General features: G+C 37.6%; 1 protein-coding gene across 1 annotated transcript in view; it reads left to right on the top strand.

The window, feature by feature from the left end:
• Positions 1 to 17,656, top strand: part of CHCHD3 (coiled-coil-helix-coiled-coil-helix domain containing 3) — a 289,976-nt gene that overhangs the window by 59,390 nt on the left and 212,930 nt on the right. Inside the window, exon 3 of the mRNA XM_007455359.1 lies at positions 295 to 376. Coding sequence (XP_007455421.1) covers positions 295 to 376 — 82 coding nt within the window. The remainder of the gene's footprint in view (positions 1 to 294; positions 377 to 17,656) is intronic.

Genomic DNA, 17,656 nt, shown 5'->3' with positions numbered 1-17,656 from the left:
GAATTTGTACTTAATGGCTCAGTCCCACTGGGCGGTAAGCAGCTCCTTGAGTTTATTATAACTTCTGGCAGGTGTGGCGATTTCTAGGTCACCAGGGAACTCTTGATTAAATTACTCCTGAAGTGCACTAATTGGTCTTTTCCACACTGCTTAGGTGGTTCCAAGGAGACACTGACCAGCTGGCAAAACTTTGCCTATTAAGATCTAGTCTCAGCTTTGTCTTCCTGAGTATTCTCATGCTTTTGTTTAAAGAAGTCACTTATTTTATCTCCTTCCCTTCTTTATTGATTTTAGTTTCTGATGAAGAATTGAAAAGAAGAGTGGCTGAGGAGCTGGCATTGGAGGAGGCCAAGAAAGAATCTGAAAATCAGAAACGGTGAGCTTCATGGTGTTTGAGACAGATTTTGGCAGGCTTGTCATATTTATGAAATATTTTTGGAGAGGAATGATTATAATAAGACTCATCATTTGTATTTGGCTGAACGTGTATGAACGTGGCTGTTTTTGGTTTTGGATTGTGCTTGTTAAAGCCCTAGGTTATCCCCTTCCTAAACTCAATTGTAAATGACCATTTTATTTCTTGTGTACTTCTTAGTTGCATGAATAATTGAGCCCTGTTTTCTCAATATGTGAGAAGTAGTTCTTGAGGATTCTCCTGGCACTCCTCAGGCTAGGTTCTTTTAATGAATATATTTATGAGTGAAAATTACATCGTCTACTATGGGTATTAAGGTTAACAATATTGTAGCTAATAATGAATGTTATATGTTATAGATAGTACCCATGTTAATAAGTAGCACTGATTAGTAGTATGCTCACTTAAAAAAATCAAAGATGTTACAGATAAGTGTAAGGTTGAAAAAACAAAATCCTCTGTAATTTCATCCTACAGAGATAAGCACTCTTGAACATTTCATTCCTCTAGATCTTTTTGTGTACGTCTATATTGTTGTTGTCATTATTACTACTTCTACTAACAATAGCTGCTAAAAGAATGTTCACTGAAATGTTTTTGTAATAGAAAACTGGAAGCAATCCAGATGCCCATCATGGAGGGCTGCATGAGTGAATTATGGTACACGGAATTTTATTACAATGGAATATTAGACAGTCAAGTAGATCTTATGTGCTGATTCAAAAAGATGTTGAAAGGCTGTAACCTAAAAAGAAAGCAATATTCAAAACAACATAGATAATTTTTTTTTTGGTAAAAGTACTACTTTTTAAAGACTTAAAGTATATACTTACTCATAGAAATATGTGGATACATTTTAATCCAAGATAGAGTCAAGTGCTTCCCATCTGTGCTATAATAATAATAATAATAATAATAATAATAATAATTATGATTATGCAAATATCTTTCACATGCACAATGACTACTACCAGTAGATGGTTTGTAAGATTGTGTGTGTGTGTGTGTGTGTGTGTGTGTGTGTGTTTTGGACTGCTTCACTAGTTTGCTTGAGAGAGCTAATGTAAGGAATCTTTGAATTGGATTCTCATCTTCACTGGCTATAGGGGCTTCTGCATATAATTTAACCTCTTTGGGCCTTAAATATTTCATCTCTAAAGTGAGGGTTTATAAAATGTTCTCTAACATTTCTTCTCTTTGACAAAGTGCTAAATAAGCTAGGTCCAATTTGCCTGAAACGTGTAGAACAGGAGATGAGTTTTACTGTACATTAAGACCAACATTTTTCTCAGGAAAGAGAGAAGGCTCATGGCTTAGGGTTTTAAAAATCAAGATGTTAGTACTGCTAAAAGTGTCTACGCATATTTCAATAGTTTCCCACGCAGCACTTCATAATTATTTAATTGGGGTTAGGTTGATGGAGTATATAATTAGATAGTGAAGTTAAAATATTCAAAAAAATTCAGACCATTTTCATTAAGAAGCAGAGAAAATCAATGTGTTATGGTAGAATTCCTTGTCTTTGAAATTTTATTACTTTTAATCGAATTTTATTTTAATAAGGAGTTTTTGGTTAGACCTTCATATTTACTTTGCTTATTATATTTCACATAGGAATTTTTTGTCTTCCTTTCTTCCCCTATGGTACAGGCTTTTGTTACAGTAATTCTCACTGTGGTGGGTTTTTTTTTTTCCCCCTCCATGACTTAGCTCCCATTTGTTCTGTTCTGTGAAAGGTAAAGGGCAGATGAGATGGATAAAAGGTGCCAGTGAGGGCTGATTTCATCTCTCATGTGGACTGGGGTTGGCAGCCTAGCTGTAAGCTGGGACAAATGACTATTGATAAAGAATTTATTTTCTGTCACTTTTAAGGGGAGCAGAGGGTGGTACAGCCATTTTTATTGTTTTCTCTTTAAAAAAAATGTTTTGTTTGAAGCCTTCTTCATGCAAACTTCCAGCTGTCAAATCTTGGCAAAAAGTGTGTGTTTACCTGTATGATAGTTCTTAGAAGAATCAATAGCTATTTTTTTTTCTTTTTTCAACCAGAGAAGAAACTTCAGAAAAAGCATTAAAAAGGTTTTCTGTGCCGTCTTTTAAAAGCAACTTTTTGCAGAAACAAAGCATTTATAGGTAATTGTATCTGTTGCCTTAATTGAATAAAGCCTTGGAAGCAGTTTTAGAAGATGGTTCCTTGTGTCCTGGACTGTCAGTGGTATATGCCTGGCTTTCCAAGTCTTCTCTTTTCACCCCAGATGTACCCATAACTGTAGTTGAGTTCCTAAGCCCTTAAGATTGGGGCATAGGCACATGAAAGTGTAAAGGATCCAACGTATGCAGAAAGGACTTTGGAAATTATTTCCATTGTGATATTTTTTTATAGGATAGTTATCATTTTTAACCTTTTTATTATGGACACTTTAAAACACCTTCAAAAACAGAAGGGTACAGTGAATCCCCATGACACTGTTTCAACAATTCTTGTTTCATCTATACCCCATTCACTCCACCTGTATGGTGAATGGTAAGGAGAAGTACCAACATTTTTAATAGGTTGGCGAATTTCATGGCAGGGAAATACTCTGAAATATCTTCTGTCAGGCTAGCTTAAATAAGGACCTTGTTTCAGTTAGGTTTTTTTGGTTGAAAGACTGGAACTTAACTCTGGCCGACTTGGGAAGCAAGGAAATTTTTAGAAGAATATTAAGATAGTTGAAAGGAATCAAAAGGAAGACTAGAGAACCACTAGGTAGGGAAGAACTGGGTAGTACTTAAGACTTTACACAGTGAGGAAGAAGTAATTCTCCAGGATGACAGTTCCATGATAAAGGGGAAAGGATGGTGGGTGGCTGAATTTCATTGAATTGAAGATGCCATCGATTTCTAAGAAGCATTGCATTTGACGTACCACTAAGAAAAAAATTGCTGCAAATAATAACCCAGTAGTTTATATCTTAGAATTTTTTTTATTGAAAGAGCTCATTAAGACTGACTTTGGGGCTTCCCTGGTGGCGCAGTGGTTGAGAGTCCGCCTGCCGATGCAGGGGACACGGGTTTGTGCCCCGGTCCGGGAGGATCCCACATGCCGCGGAGCGGCGGGGCCCGTGAGCCATGGCCGCTGGGCCTGTGCGTCCGGAGCCTGTGCTCCGCAACGGGAGAGGCCACAACAGTGAGAGGCCCGCGTACCGTTAAAAAAAAAAAAGACTGACTTTGAATTTCTAAAAACCTATCACCTGTATGTTCATAAAAAGGAAAATGCAAGTGAAATAAATAGGTTAAGGCATGTCAACTAGGGGAGATTTTGGTTTCCAGGGGACACGTGAAAATGTCTGGAGACGTTTTTTGGCTGTCACAACTAGTTAGGTCTTACTGGCATCTAGTGGGTAGAGGCCAGGGATACTGCTAAACATTCTGTAATGCACAGGATACCCCCCACCCAAAAAAAGCTCACAAAAAAACAAAGAATTATCTGGCCCAGAATGTCAGTAGTGCTGATAGTGAGAAACCCAAGGTTAAGGGACTCAAAACCTGTTCATGTTGGTTCTAATGCTTTTAAATTGTTCTGTGACTCAGGGTCTTGATGTCTTTGTTTTTCCACACGGTATCATATTCTGTGCCATCAAAACCTTGATGACACAGCATTCTGCTGTTGTACCTGGGATTTTTCCAGGCTGCTGACACCAGTTTTGCAAATTTTGATGCTTATGCACAAGCTATGCCAACTATTCAGGATCAGGCTGGCAGACTGAAAGTGTGAGGTGCTTTCAGGCATGTGGAGACGTGGGCAGATAGGGTCCTAGAACTGTATTTTGTCAGTACAGTCTGTACATACTCTAGACCATAACCTATGTTAGGTTGGAAGTGATTTTTTTTTTTAAAATTGGGGTATAGTTGTTTTACAACGTTGTATTAGTTTCTGCTGTACAGCAAAGTGGAGTTCCCTGTGCTCTACAGCAGGTTCTCATTAGTTATCTATTTTATACATATTATTTAGTGTATATATGTCAGTCCCAATCTTCCAATTCATCCCACCACCACTTCCTCCTTTGGTGTCCATACGTTTGTTCTCTATGTCTGTGTCTCTGTTTCTGCATTGCATACCGGTTCATCTGTACCATTTTTCTAGATTCCACATATATGTGTTAATATACAATATTTGTTTTTCTCCTTCTGACTTCGCTCTGTATGACAGTCTCTAGGTTCATCCATGTCTCTGCAGATGACCCAATTTCGTTCCTTTTTATGGTTGAGTAATATTCCATTGTATATATGTACCACATCTTCTTTATCCATTTGTCTGTTGGTGGACATTTAGGTTGCTTCCACGACCTGGCTATTGTAAATAATGCTGCAGTGAACATTGGGGTGCATGTGTCTTTTTGAGTTATGTCTTTCTCTGGGTATATGCCCAGTAGGATTGCTGGATCTTATGGTAATTCTATTTTTAGTTTTTTAAGGAACCTCTATACTGTTCTCTGTAGTGGCTGTATCAATTTACATTTCCACCAACAGTGCAGGAGGGTTTCCTTTTCTCCACATCCTCTCCAGCATTTATTGTTTGTAGATTTTTCAACGATGGCCATTCTGACTGGTGTGAGGTGATACCTCATTGTAGTTTTGATTTGCATTTCTCTAATAATTAGTGATGTTGAGCAGCTTTTCATATGCCTCTTGGCCATCTGTATGTCTTCTTTGGAGAAATGTCTATTTAGGTCTTCTTCCCAGTTTTTGATTGGGATTTTTTTGGTAATATTGAGCTGCATGAGCTGTTTGTATATTTTAGAGATTAATTCTTTGTCTGTTGATTCATTTGCAAATATTTTCTCCCATTCTGAGGGTTGTCTTTTTGTCTTGTTTATGGTTTCCTTTGCTGTGCAGAAGCTTTTAAGTTTCATTAGGTCCCATTTCTTTCCTTTTGTTTTTATTTCCATTACTCTAGAAGGTGGGTCAAAAAGGATCTTGTTGTGATTTATGTCAGAGTGTTCTTCCTACGTTTTCCTCTTAGAGTTTTATAGTGTCTGGCCTTACATTTAGATCTTTAATCCATTTTGAGTTTATTTCTGTGTATGGTGTTAGGGAGTGTTCTAATTTCATTCTTTTACATCTAGCTGTCCGGTTTTCCCAGCACCACTTATTGAAGAGACTGTCCTTTCTCCATTGTATATCCTTGCCTCCTTTGTCATAGATTAGTTGATCATAGGTGCGTGGGTTTATCTCTAGGCTTTCTATTCTGTTCCATTGATAATATATTTCTGTTTTTGTGCCAGTACCATACTGTCTTGATTTCTGTAGCTGTGTAGTATAGTCTGAAGTCAGGGAGCCTGATTCCTCCAGCTCCGTTTTTTTTTTTTTTTTAAGCAAGATTGCTTTGGCTATTTGGGGTCTTTTGTGTCTCCATACAAATTTTAAGATTTTTTGTTCTAGTTCTGTGAAAAATGCCATTGGTAATTTGATAGGAATTGCATTGAATCTGTAGGTTGCGTTGGGTAGTATAGTCATTTTCACAATATTGATTCTTCCAATTCAAGAACATGGTATATCCCTCCATCTGTTTGTGTCATCTTTGATTCCTTTCATCAGTGTCTTACAGTTTTCTGAGTACAGGTCTTTTACCTCCTTAGGTAGGTTTATTCCTAGGTATTTTATTCTTTTTGTTGCAATGGTGAATAAGATTGTTTCCTTAATTTCTCTTTCTGATCTTTCATTGTTAGTGTATTGGAGTGCAAGAGATTTCTGTGCATTACTTTTGTATCCTGCAACTTTACCAAATTCATTGATTAGCTCTAGTAGTGTTCTGGTGGCATCATTAGGATTTTCTATGTATAGTATCATGCCATCTGCAAACAGTGACAGTTTTACTTCTTTTACAGTTTGTATTCCTCTTATTTCTTTTTTTAAAAAAATAAATTTATTTTTATTTATTTATTTTTGGCCGCATTGGGTCTATGTTGCTGCGTGCAGGCCTTCTCTGGTTGCGGCGAGTGGGGGCTATTCTTTGTTGTGGTGCGCAGGCTTCTCATTGTGGTTGCTTTTCTTGTTGCAGAGCACAGGCTCTAGGTGCGCGGGCTTCAGTAGTTGTGGCACGTGGGCTCAGTAGTTGTGGCTTGCAGGCTCTAGAGCACAGGCTCAGTAGTTGTGGCACATGGGCTTAGTTGCTCCGTGGCATGTGGGATCTTCCTGGACTAGAGCTCAAACCTGTGTCCCCTACATTGGCAGGCTAATTCTTAACTACTGCACCACCAGGGAAGTCCCCTTTTATTTCTTCTCTGATTGCTGTGGCTAGGACTTGCAATAGGACTTGCAAAAGTATGTTGAATAATAGTGGCAAGAGTGGACATCCTTGTGTTGTTCCTGATCTTAGAGGAAATGCTTTCACTTTTTCACTATTGAGAATGATGTTTTCTGTGGGTTTGTCATATACGGCTTTTATTATGTTGAGGTAGCTTCCTTCTATGCCCACTTTCTGGAGAGTTTTTATCATAAATGGGTGTTGAATTTTGTCAAAAGCTTTCTCTGCATCTATTGAGATGATAATATGGTTTTTCTCCTTCAATTTGTTAATATGGTATATCACATTGATTGATTTGCGTATATTGAAGAATCCTTGCCTTCCTGGGATAAATCCCACTTGATCATGGTGTATGATCCTTTTAATGTGCTGTTGGATTCTGTTTGCTAGTATGTTGTTGAGGATTTTTGAATCTATGTTCATCAGTGATATTGGCCTGTAGTTTTCTTTCTTTGTGACATGTTTGTCTGATTTTTGTATCAGGGATGGTGGCCTCGTAGAATGAGTTTGGGGGTGTTCCACCCTCTGCTATTTTTTGGAAGAGTTTGAGAAGGATAGGTGTTAGCTCTTCTCTAAATGTTTGATAGAATTCACCTGTGAAGCCAGCTGGTCCTGGGCTTTTCTTTGTTGGAAGATTTTTAATCACAGTTTCAATATCATTACTTGTGATTGGTCTGTTCATATTTTCTATTTCTTCATGGTTCAGTCTTGGAAGGTTATAGCTTTCTAAGAATTTGTCCATTTCTTCCGGGTTCTCCATTTTATTGGCATAGAGTTGCTTGTAGTAGTCTCTCATGATCCTTTGTATCTCTGCAGTGTCTGTTGTAACTTCTCCTTTTTCATTTCTAATTCTGTTGATTTGAGTCCTCTCCCTCTTTTCTTGATGAGTCTGGCTAAAGGTTTATCAATTTTGTTTGTCTTCTCAAAGAAACAGCTTTTAATTTTATTGATCTTTGCTCTTGTTTGTTTCTATTTCATTCATTTCTGCTCTGATATTTATGATTTCTTTCTTTCTACTAACTTTGGGGTTTTTTTGTTCTTCTTTCTCTAGGTCCTTTAGGTGTAAGGTTAGATTGTTTATTTGAGATTTTTCTTGCTTCTTGAGGTAGGATTGTATTGGTTTATAAACTTCCTTCTTAGAACTGCTTTAGCTGCATCCCATAGGTTTTGGGTCATTGTGTTTTCATCGTCATTTGTCTCTAGGTATTTTTTGATTTCCCCTTTGATTTCTTCAGTGATCTCTTGGTTATTTAGTAGCATATTGTTTAGCCTCCATGTGTTTGTGTTTTTTTACAATTTTTTCCCTGTAATTGATTTCTAATCTCATAACATTGTGGTCGGAAAAGATGCTTGATAGGATTTCAGTTTTCTTAAATTTACCAAGGTTTGATTTGTGACCTAAGATGTGATCTGTCCTGGAGAATGTTCCATGTGCACTTGAGAAGTAAGTGTATTCTTCCACTTTCAGGTGGAATGTCTTGTAAATATCAATTAAATCTGTTTGGTCTATTGTGTCATTTAAAGCTTGTGTTTCCTTATTTATTTTCTCTGGATAATCTGTCCATTGTTGTACGTGGGGTGTTAAAGTCCCCCAGTATTATTGTGTTACTGTCAATTTCCCCTTTTATGGCTGTTAGCATTTGCCTTATGTATTGAGGTGTTCCTGTGTTGGGTGCATAAATATTTATAATTGTTATGTTTTCTTCTTGGATCTATCCCTCGATCGTTATGTAGTCCTTCCTTATCTCTTGTAACAGTCTTTATTTTAAAGTCTGTTTTATCTGATATGAGTATTGCTATTCCAGCTTTCTTTTGATTTCCATTTGCATGAAATATCTTTTTTCATCCCCTCACTTTCAGGCTGTATGTGTCCCTTGGACTGAAGTGGGTCTCTTGTAGACAGCATATATATGGGTCTTGTTTTTGTATCCATTCAGCCAGTCATTGTCTTTTGGTTGGAGTATTTAATCCATTCACATTTAGGGTAATTATCTGGAAATGATTTCTTGAGTGTCTGCCTCATCTCCTACCTAATTCAGAAATCCTTTTATGGCATCTCTGACTGGTCATGCCACACACATTTAGAACCCATTCAGAAATCATTTAAACTGAAGAGACTTTATTAGGCCATTCAGAGTTTACCTGAACTCCTTTAAGTTTCCACTTCTTTTTCATTTATTTTTTAAATTGAAGTATAGTTGATTTACAATGTTGTATTAATTTCTTCTGTACAGCAAAGTGATTCAGTTATACATATAAACATTCTTTTTTATATTATTTTCCATTATGGTTTATCACAGGATATTGAATATAGTTCCCTGTGTTGTATAGTAGGACGTTGTTGTGTATCCAAGTTTCCACTTCTTTAAAACTAATATGCAGATGTGGCCTAATAAAAGTTGCTTTCGAGGAGGAGGTTTCTACTAGGGCCACAGCGATAACATAGTTAATTTTAAGCACTATGGCTGGATATGTTATATTCTCATTTCTAAAAAACATTTACACATGGAATCTCAATTCAATTTATCTTAGATCTTATTCTGTTTTATGAGAATCTTGAGTGATTTGATGCCTTCCAGAATCACTGACCTAAAGTTAGTACATACACTAAAATTGTTGGATCTAATTTGGAATCGTAGGTTTGCTTATCACAACATATAATGGATGGAATAGTTGTTTGGTGTATTGAGAGTCAAGAGCAAACTAAATGCTCGTGTCAGCAGTCTGTTTTTGCTGTGATACTCTATTGTGTGTTTTGGATTATAGCTGACCATAATGTGTTACAACTATAGCTGGCCAGTATAGCAAGGATGTAATATGCTACAGTTTGAATATAGACTTTTTTTTTTTTTTTTTTTTTTATTTTTTTGCAGTCCGCGGGCCTCTCACTGTTGTGGCCTCTCCCGTTGCGGAGCACAGGCTCCGGACGCACAGGGCCAGCGGCCATGGCCCGCGGGGCCAGCCACTTCGCGGCACGTGGGATCCTCCCGGACCGGGGCACGAACCCGTGTCCCCTGCATCGGCAGGCGGACTCCCAACCACTGTGCCACCAGGGAAGCCTCTGAGTATAGACTTTTAAAATGTGATTTACTTCTCTCCTGTGCCCTACCTCCAAAAGTCAGTCTCTGACAGCAAGAAAAATGTAACTACTTCTGACCTCTGACCTTTGGCATTTGAATTTCACCTCTATACCTGTAAAGGCAAGTGAAAGTTGCCTCCATTTTAATAACCTTTTTCGGGAAGCCAAGAAGAAAGGGAATAGTTACTTGATGTTGTAACTAGCTGTACATCAACCAAGATTACTTGCTTGCTGTTTTTAGGTGGATGTTAGTTGAGATTTTATCCCGTTTTTAATTACTTGAACAATTACATTAGATATGTGAGACTCAAAATAATTTGGTTTAATAAATTGGTCATAAATTTTATCAGCTGTGTGGTTAAGTTAGAGTATAGCACAGTCCATTTATTTTTCCATTTATCACATCAAATAAGGACTTATATCATCAAATAAAGGCTTAACACTTGTTTGTATCAATACTTCTTAGTTTCTCATAGTAAAGGTGAAATTCATAGGGTTGCTGTCTTCTGTTTAAATCCACTATATATAATAATTCATTTTAATTTTATTATTTGATATTATTTGCCTTTGGAGAAAAAAGCTGAAAAAGGAAGGAGGAAAGAATTCAATATAGAAAAACAGTGTTTGGGGGTCCTAGTGTCACATTGAAAATACATAATGTAAGAAATCATCTACCTAGTGTGGCATCTTTCACATGGTAAACTCTCACAAATATTTGTTGAATTGAATGATTGACTGAATCATTCATACTGGAAAATCTTGACATTCTCCTGGGAAGGGCAGTCTACTCTGTATACATATGCATATACATTTCACATTATGTTAAAAACAAAAAAACTATGCTTTTAAAAATTAGACATTAACCAAGGACTATAGATACTAGAGACTTGTTATAAATCTTTGTTTCAAATTAGTGTAGTGTTAAACGTTGTTTTCTAGTCATCGACACATACTACACAGTTGTTATGAAATTACATACCTTCAACCTGCAAGTCATCTCTAGGTATATAGTAATTAAAAAAAATACCAACTTTCAGGGAACAAGTTCTGTTGATCCACTAATATTTATCAGTGGCTTTTATCATAAAAATGTAGTTTTTAAGTGACTTTAAAGATCAGTTAGCAGTCAATATTTTCTCATGGTCCTCACAACTGTCACAGGCAATGAATCTCACTTCTAATTTACAAATATTTGCAAAGAAGGTGATTACAGAAGTTTGTACCCTGCTGTGTTGTGAGCAGATTCCCCAGTGTCTGGCTCCAGTAGGCGCAGTGGATGGTTGATTGGCATTATGTGGAAAATATTTATGTGCTCTGACATTTAAGAGATCCTTCTGTAGTATAAAAATCCCAATATATTAGATTAATTATTTTATTAACCTCATTAAAGCTGTTTTTTTTTTTTTTTTAATGCATGTTGTGTTTCTGCGGTTTCATTCCTTTAACTTTTCTGTTCCATTCTGCTTAAAAGTAAAGCCCTAACTCATTCGGAATGTAAGAGATCACATCCTAACCACCCAGTACTTTTCACTGGGAAATGACTGGAAGTGCTATGTATGTACTAAGTATTGGAATCTTTAGCCATCTGCTACTTTCATCTTTTTTCTTCAAGTGGCACTTTTCTATTTTTAATAGTGACAAGTGCTTTCTATAACCAACAATTACAGAAGGCTGGATTATCCAGCCTGTGTTTTATTCACATCTCTTTACTTTTTCCAAATCCAGTTTTCTTTCCTATTGATGTTATGCTGTTGTAGACTCCTACCCTGAATTCTGTTCGAGAAGCTATTTTTACATGTAGGAATATTAAACCTGGAAAACCAGAGTCAATCAAGCATGCTGTAGAAATCTGTAACTTTTTTTATTGGTTGTAATAGCAGCTGTGATGTTCAACCACTTCTTGTTCAGATGTTTCTTTTGACAGTAATTACAGTGTTTTCTCTCATGAAGCAGGTGTTTGAAGTACCAAAGTTGGTTTCTGCATTTGGAAGTTTCTAGGAGTTGGTTTCTGAGTGTCCTGTGTGGTTGTTATAGTTCTTGTTGAAGTTTCTCCATTACCCAGAACAATCTCAGGGGGAGCGGGCATTGTCATATACTCCGTAAATCATTTATTATTCTTCACATAAACTATTAATGTTTTTTGTCAGTGTTATCACTGTTTTATAAAAACAGATGACTCAAGTAGACATATGTAAAGTTTTCAGTCAGCAGTGGAAGCAGGACTTGAATTGGGCTGCCTGCCCCAGAGCCCTGTACTCTGTTGCTGAGGTGATAGAATCATATTGTGTCCCATCACCCTGTAAACATTTATTCAAAGGAAACCCGACAGAACTCTGATACAAAACTGCTTCAAGTGCGATCTGGTTATAGCTAGGACTAGGGATTTAGAGCTCTGTCAGCCATTTCCCCCACCTTTTCCCTTCCTAGAAACCTGGGAAGCATAGGGCTTAGTTTGAGAAACTTCTGGCTAGAATAATTTTCTCTCACATTGGGACACTTCGTTTGTGAGGAGTAAACTTTTCTTTTCCGAACAGCATTTGCTGGAGAGACTCAGTTCAGTTTCCATTTTAGAAGGTGAGTGGGCAGTGGCCTCATGTCCATTTCCTTGTGTCCAGAAGTCCGTACTTATGGACAGTGGTCTGTGTAGGCTGGGCCTTACCCTGCTGAGCCCTCAGTCCTGGGCCTTCTGGGAGCCATCTGCTGATCCTGCTGGTGATGAATGCCTTGTTAGGAGGAGGGTAGCAGGATGAGATCCTCCTTTGGCAGTTCCCTCTGCAACTGGGGAGAAATACACAGGGTTCTCCTCTTCCTCTCCTGACCTCAACAGGTTTGCCAGTAGAGCCTCTAGCTGTAAAGGAGTGTGGGCGACATAGTTAAAATTCAGACGTAAATTTTATCTCAGCATTATAATATTTCTAAACATTGGCACATTTTCATGTTTAAGTAAACCTCCTGCTCCCTTTCCTGGTTGCAGAAAACCCTTAAAAACGAGTAGCTCATCTTAAGTTTCTGATAAATGTTTTTTTGAGAGAACCCATATTCTTTTGCATCCATTCTTATCCGGAGCAGCTGTCATTTGTTTTTGATGAAAACTTTCTTCACAGTTCATAGATGGCATACACATAGAATACACACACTGGGGTCACATTATGTTATGAAAACCATTTCGGAGTACAGGACCCATGTGCCCAACTGAAATGAAAACAATAAAAAAATAATAGGTATTGGATTCTTGTATTTTCTGAGCACTTTATATATTTTAACTCACTTCATCCTCACAACACCTGTATTGTCTGCACTTTATAAGTGAGGAAAGTGAGAGGTAAAGAAGAAACTTACCCAAAGTCATATCTGGTAAGTGGAGAGCCTGGGGTTTGAACTGAAGTCTCTGTCAAGTTCATGCACTTCACCATCCTGCAGTATTCCCTTTCTCTGTGTATAGGGAATGCTCTCTTTAAAGTTTTTCATTTACAGTTGTGAGAAGAGGTAACAAACATTTGCTTGGGCTTTCACCTCTAAAGCATTAGTAAACAAAAATGTTTTAGAAATGATCTCGATTGTGTGCTCCTGGTTATTAGATCTGTGCAGCTGCTCTGGATGATATTTTTAAAACTTCCTTTATCTTAGTACCAAAATCTTTTGAGAATTTGTGTTTAAAGTTAGTATTTTTTATTCAGGTTGGCTATAACTTATTACTAAATGTCATTGGTGTCCACATTTTCAGTGATGGTGGCACTTTGAATTTCTTGTTAGCTTAAGATGGGGACGTTTTTCTTAATAGCACAGCAGGGCGGGCTGTGTGGAAGCAGATGGGGCCCTGCCTCGTGAACTTTAGAGGTGAGTGCTGCCTCCAGTCAGTGAGGCACACACGTGCCCAGTAGTGCTGTGCAGAGTTCTCTGGAGCAATCGGGCCCTTCCGCTCTGTGGGAAGCAATAAAGAGGCACAGCACTTATACTTTAATAGACGGTCGTGAAGTGGAAATCATTTTGGAGTTCTCCTTCTGTATTCATCCTTAGCCTTTTTTTTTTTAAAGAAACTTGGACTCATTTTCTTATTTTGTATTGGTGTGTTGCTTCACTTGTTGGGCTTTGGTTTGTAGTATTTGTTACTATTTATTTGCCTTTTATGTGATAGAGTATTTTGATGTTGTCACATTTAGTCCACAAACTGACATGTTTTTAAATCAATGAAAAAATCTAGCTGCTGGGACAGTGTGATTTTGGAGCTCAAATATGGAATTCCTCCACTGAGTAATGTGCAGCTAGCACAGGGGCAGTTTATTAGTTATATACTATTTACAGTTGTTTCCTTACACGTACACTATGTAGCTCCTCCAGGCTTAAACCAGTTCATTTGGAATTTTTTTCAACTTATTCCATTAAAATGATTTTAGTGTGATTTTTGGCATCAAGTATAAAGTATAAAAATAGAGGTTAATCCTGTAAATGTTTCAGTTAATGATTTAAATTTGAGTTCCTTCACAACTTCTTAGAATAGATCTCTTAAATTCTTCGTTTCCTGGTGCCATTTTGTGAATGATTATTAGAGTAAAACAAAAATCCCTTAAAAAAATCCATAGATTACAGTTTTGCTTTCCTGATAGGTTGATGGATTAAAACCAAACCAAATTAAAATAAAACCAAAAAAGTCACTTGAAACCACTAATTTAATATGGGAAATGTCTATTAATTTAAAAACCATTACCCAACAGTTCCTGCAATTTTCATTATTGCTACAGAATGTGGTAGGTTTGATCTAGAAAGGTCATTCCTCAAACTACTGAAAACATGGATAATGTTGATTTATTTTAAAAAATTACAAAAGAAATATATTTCAAAGAAATTCAGATAATATATGAGCATAAGAAGTCATCTTACCCCTTCTCCTCCATTACCCTGCTCTTCCCCCTTAAAATCATTCACATATTTTACCCTAAGGGAAATGTATTCTTGACAGTGTTTTGTATGGTTTGTTTCTTAAACAAAATGAGATTGAAGTAATAACGTTGGATAGCTTGTTTTTTTTCCCCCACCCAATCATATAGTGTGGTCCTCCCCCTATGTGCAGAATAAGCAGATCTCGAGTAGACTTAAAATCTGATAATATACACTATTTAAGAAGACTTTACCTAAGAAGTAATACTAATAGCAATAACATTTAATAATAAGCAATAATAAGTAGTAGTAACAGCTAACAGTTTTTGAACACTTCCTTTGTCTCAGGCACTGGTCCAAGCACTTTGCACGTAATGATCATTTAATCCTCACAGCAACCCTATGAGGCAGGTTCTGATCTGCTGGTACCCTTACTTCATAGATGAGGTGGCTGAAACACAGGTTCATACTTGCTTCTAGTCACATACCCAGAAAATAGAGGAGTTGGGATTTGAACCCAGGCAGTCTGGAACCTGAAGCCACACTCATCATCGCTCTGCTAGACTGTATAACAGAGGCTAAATTGTTTTCTGGTCCAACAGGGAGGCCACCTATTATATGTTAGTATGAATGCTGTATCTAAGGCTCTTTTGATGTGTTTTACTGGAGATTTATGTTTTTCAGGTTTTAGTACAATTTTGCCTTGATTGTGGAGCTCACTAAATAAGGAATTTAGTTTTGAAAAGAATTCACAATGAAGGGATTTTTGGGGTATTTTTGTTTTTTTTTAATTCACATGACTATATTTTGAAATAAAGCTGTCAAAATACTGTCAAATAGTGGGTGAAAGTTAATATTTCTGTGGATTTTGCTCTAAAATGTTGGAAATTGTGTATTTCTTTATGAATATACCTGTCAGCTGTACAATTCAGTTTTTATAGACTTAAAGAAAAGGAGCCCAAACTATTGTCCAAGTGAGTTTCTGTAACTTAACTTGTTTGTACAGCCCCAGGTAGATTTGACTTAGAAAGCACTTTCCTCCAACTATTGAAAACTTATTCTAACAAATTGAGAGTAACATCAGAACTTTGATTATTGATTATTCTTGCTCCCTCCTTCGTGCCTTTATGTTTCTGCTTTTAAAATACATTGCAAATTCATGACTCCCACGCATTTCTTTCCTTACTTAGTCTAAGCCAGCTGGTTCTCAACTGAGGGGGATTTTGCCGCCTCTCCCCAACGCTGCCTCCACGGGTCATTTGGCCTCATCTGGAGACCTTTAAGGTTGTCACCACTTGGAGGACGCTTCTGGCATCTGTCTAGTGGGTAGAGGCCAGGGATGCTATTAAACATCCTGCAACACAGGGCAGCCCCCCACAGCAAAGAATTGTTTGGTCCAAATGTCAGTAGTGCCGTGGATGAGAAACCCTGGTCTAAGTCACTATCATTTCTTTTTCTTTTTTTTATATCTAAGATTTCATAATTATTACTTTTTTTTTACATCTTTATTGGAGTATAATTGCTTTACAGTGGTGTGTTAGTTTCTGCTTTATAACAAAGTGAATCAGTTATACATACACACATGTTCCCATATCTCTTCCCTCTTGCGTCTCCCTCCCTCCCACCCTCCCTATCCCACCCCTCCAGGTGGTCACAAAACACCAAGCTGATCTCCCTGTGCTATGCGGCTGCTTCCCACTAGCTGTCTACCTTACGTTTGGTAGTGTATATATGTCCATGCCTCTCTCTCGCTTTGTCACAGCTTACCCCATATCCTCAAGTCCATTCTCTAGTAGGTCTGTGTCTTTATTCCTCTCTTACCCCTAGGTTCTTCATGACATTTTTTTTCCTTAAATTCCATATATATGTGTTAGCATACGGTATTTGTCTTTCTCTTTCTGACTTACTTCACTCTGTATGACAGACTCTAGGTCTATCCACCTCATTACAAATAGCTCAATTTCGTTTCTTTTTATGGCTGAGTAATATTCCTTTGTATATATGTGCCACATCTTCTTTATCCATTCATCCAATGATGGACCCTTAGGTTGTTTCCATCTCCGGGCTATTGTAAATAGAGCTGCAGTGAACATTTTGTTACATGACTCTTTTTGAATTATGGTTTTCTCAGGGTATATGCCCAGTCACTATCATTTCTCACTTGAGCTACTGTAAAGTCTCCATGCAGGGAGCCAGTCCTGTCCCCCAGACCCTGCTCTCCACAAAGCAGTGTTAGTGTGCTTTAAAAAATGCATTTGGAATCATGGCACTTTATTTGCTTAAAATCCTTTAATGGCATTTCATTAGATCTAGCATAAAATCCAGATCTTTCCCTTGATCTTCTGGTCCTCTGCTGCCCTTTATGTTTATACACTTGGGCCTCATCTCTTATCACCCTCCCATTTTACATTTCAGCTGTAGCAGCTGCCAAACCTGTTTGTCCCTGCATAGTTCTTTGCCTAGAATACTTGTATTTCATATTTTGCATGGCTGACTCCCTCTTACTATTTAGGGTTCTTCTCAAATAACCCCGCAGAGAGGCTTTCCCTGATTGCTTTGTTTAGTCATTCTCTTTCCTGTCCTCTCACTGTAGCTCTCCTTTCTCTGCCTTGTTTCTTTAGCACTTTATCTGTTTATTGACTGTCTCCTCCAACTGGAATATAAAGGTCTCCGAGGGCAAAACTCGTTGTCATATAGTAAGTGCCAACAAGAATGCATCACTGAATTACAGCAGTACTTTATGGTTGTGGTAAATAGATTAAAATGGGATAGACTTTGTCCAAAAGGAAAAAGAGGCAGGAGCATCATATGACTACAGCAGCTATCATTGAATGATTGCCTACTGTTTACCAGGTGCTGTGCTGGTACATTTGTATACACTAGCTCCGAACTTGCCAAGAGCCTTCTGACGAGGCCTGCCTTAGCCTAGGTGGTAGCCTGCAGGATGATGCCCCTCACATTACATTCCCCCAGACCCAAAATACCCGCCCCCCCCCCCCCC

The sequence above is a fragment of the Lipotes vexillifer genome, unplaced genomic scaffold, assembly GCF_000442215.2.
Source record: "Lipotes vexillifer unplaced genomic scaffold, Lipotes_vexillifer_v1.1 scaffold687, whole genome shotgun sequence".
Classification (NCBI taxonomy): domain Eukaryota; kingdom Metazoa; phylum Chordata; class Mammalia; order Artiodactyla; family Lipotidae; genus Lipotes; species Lipotes vexillifer.
The sequence above is the reverse complement of the archived record's forward strand: the minus strand, read 5'-3'. Positions and strand labels throughout refer to the sequence as shown.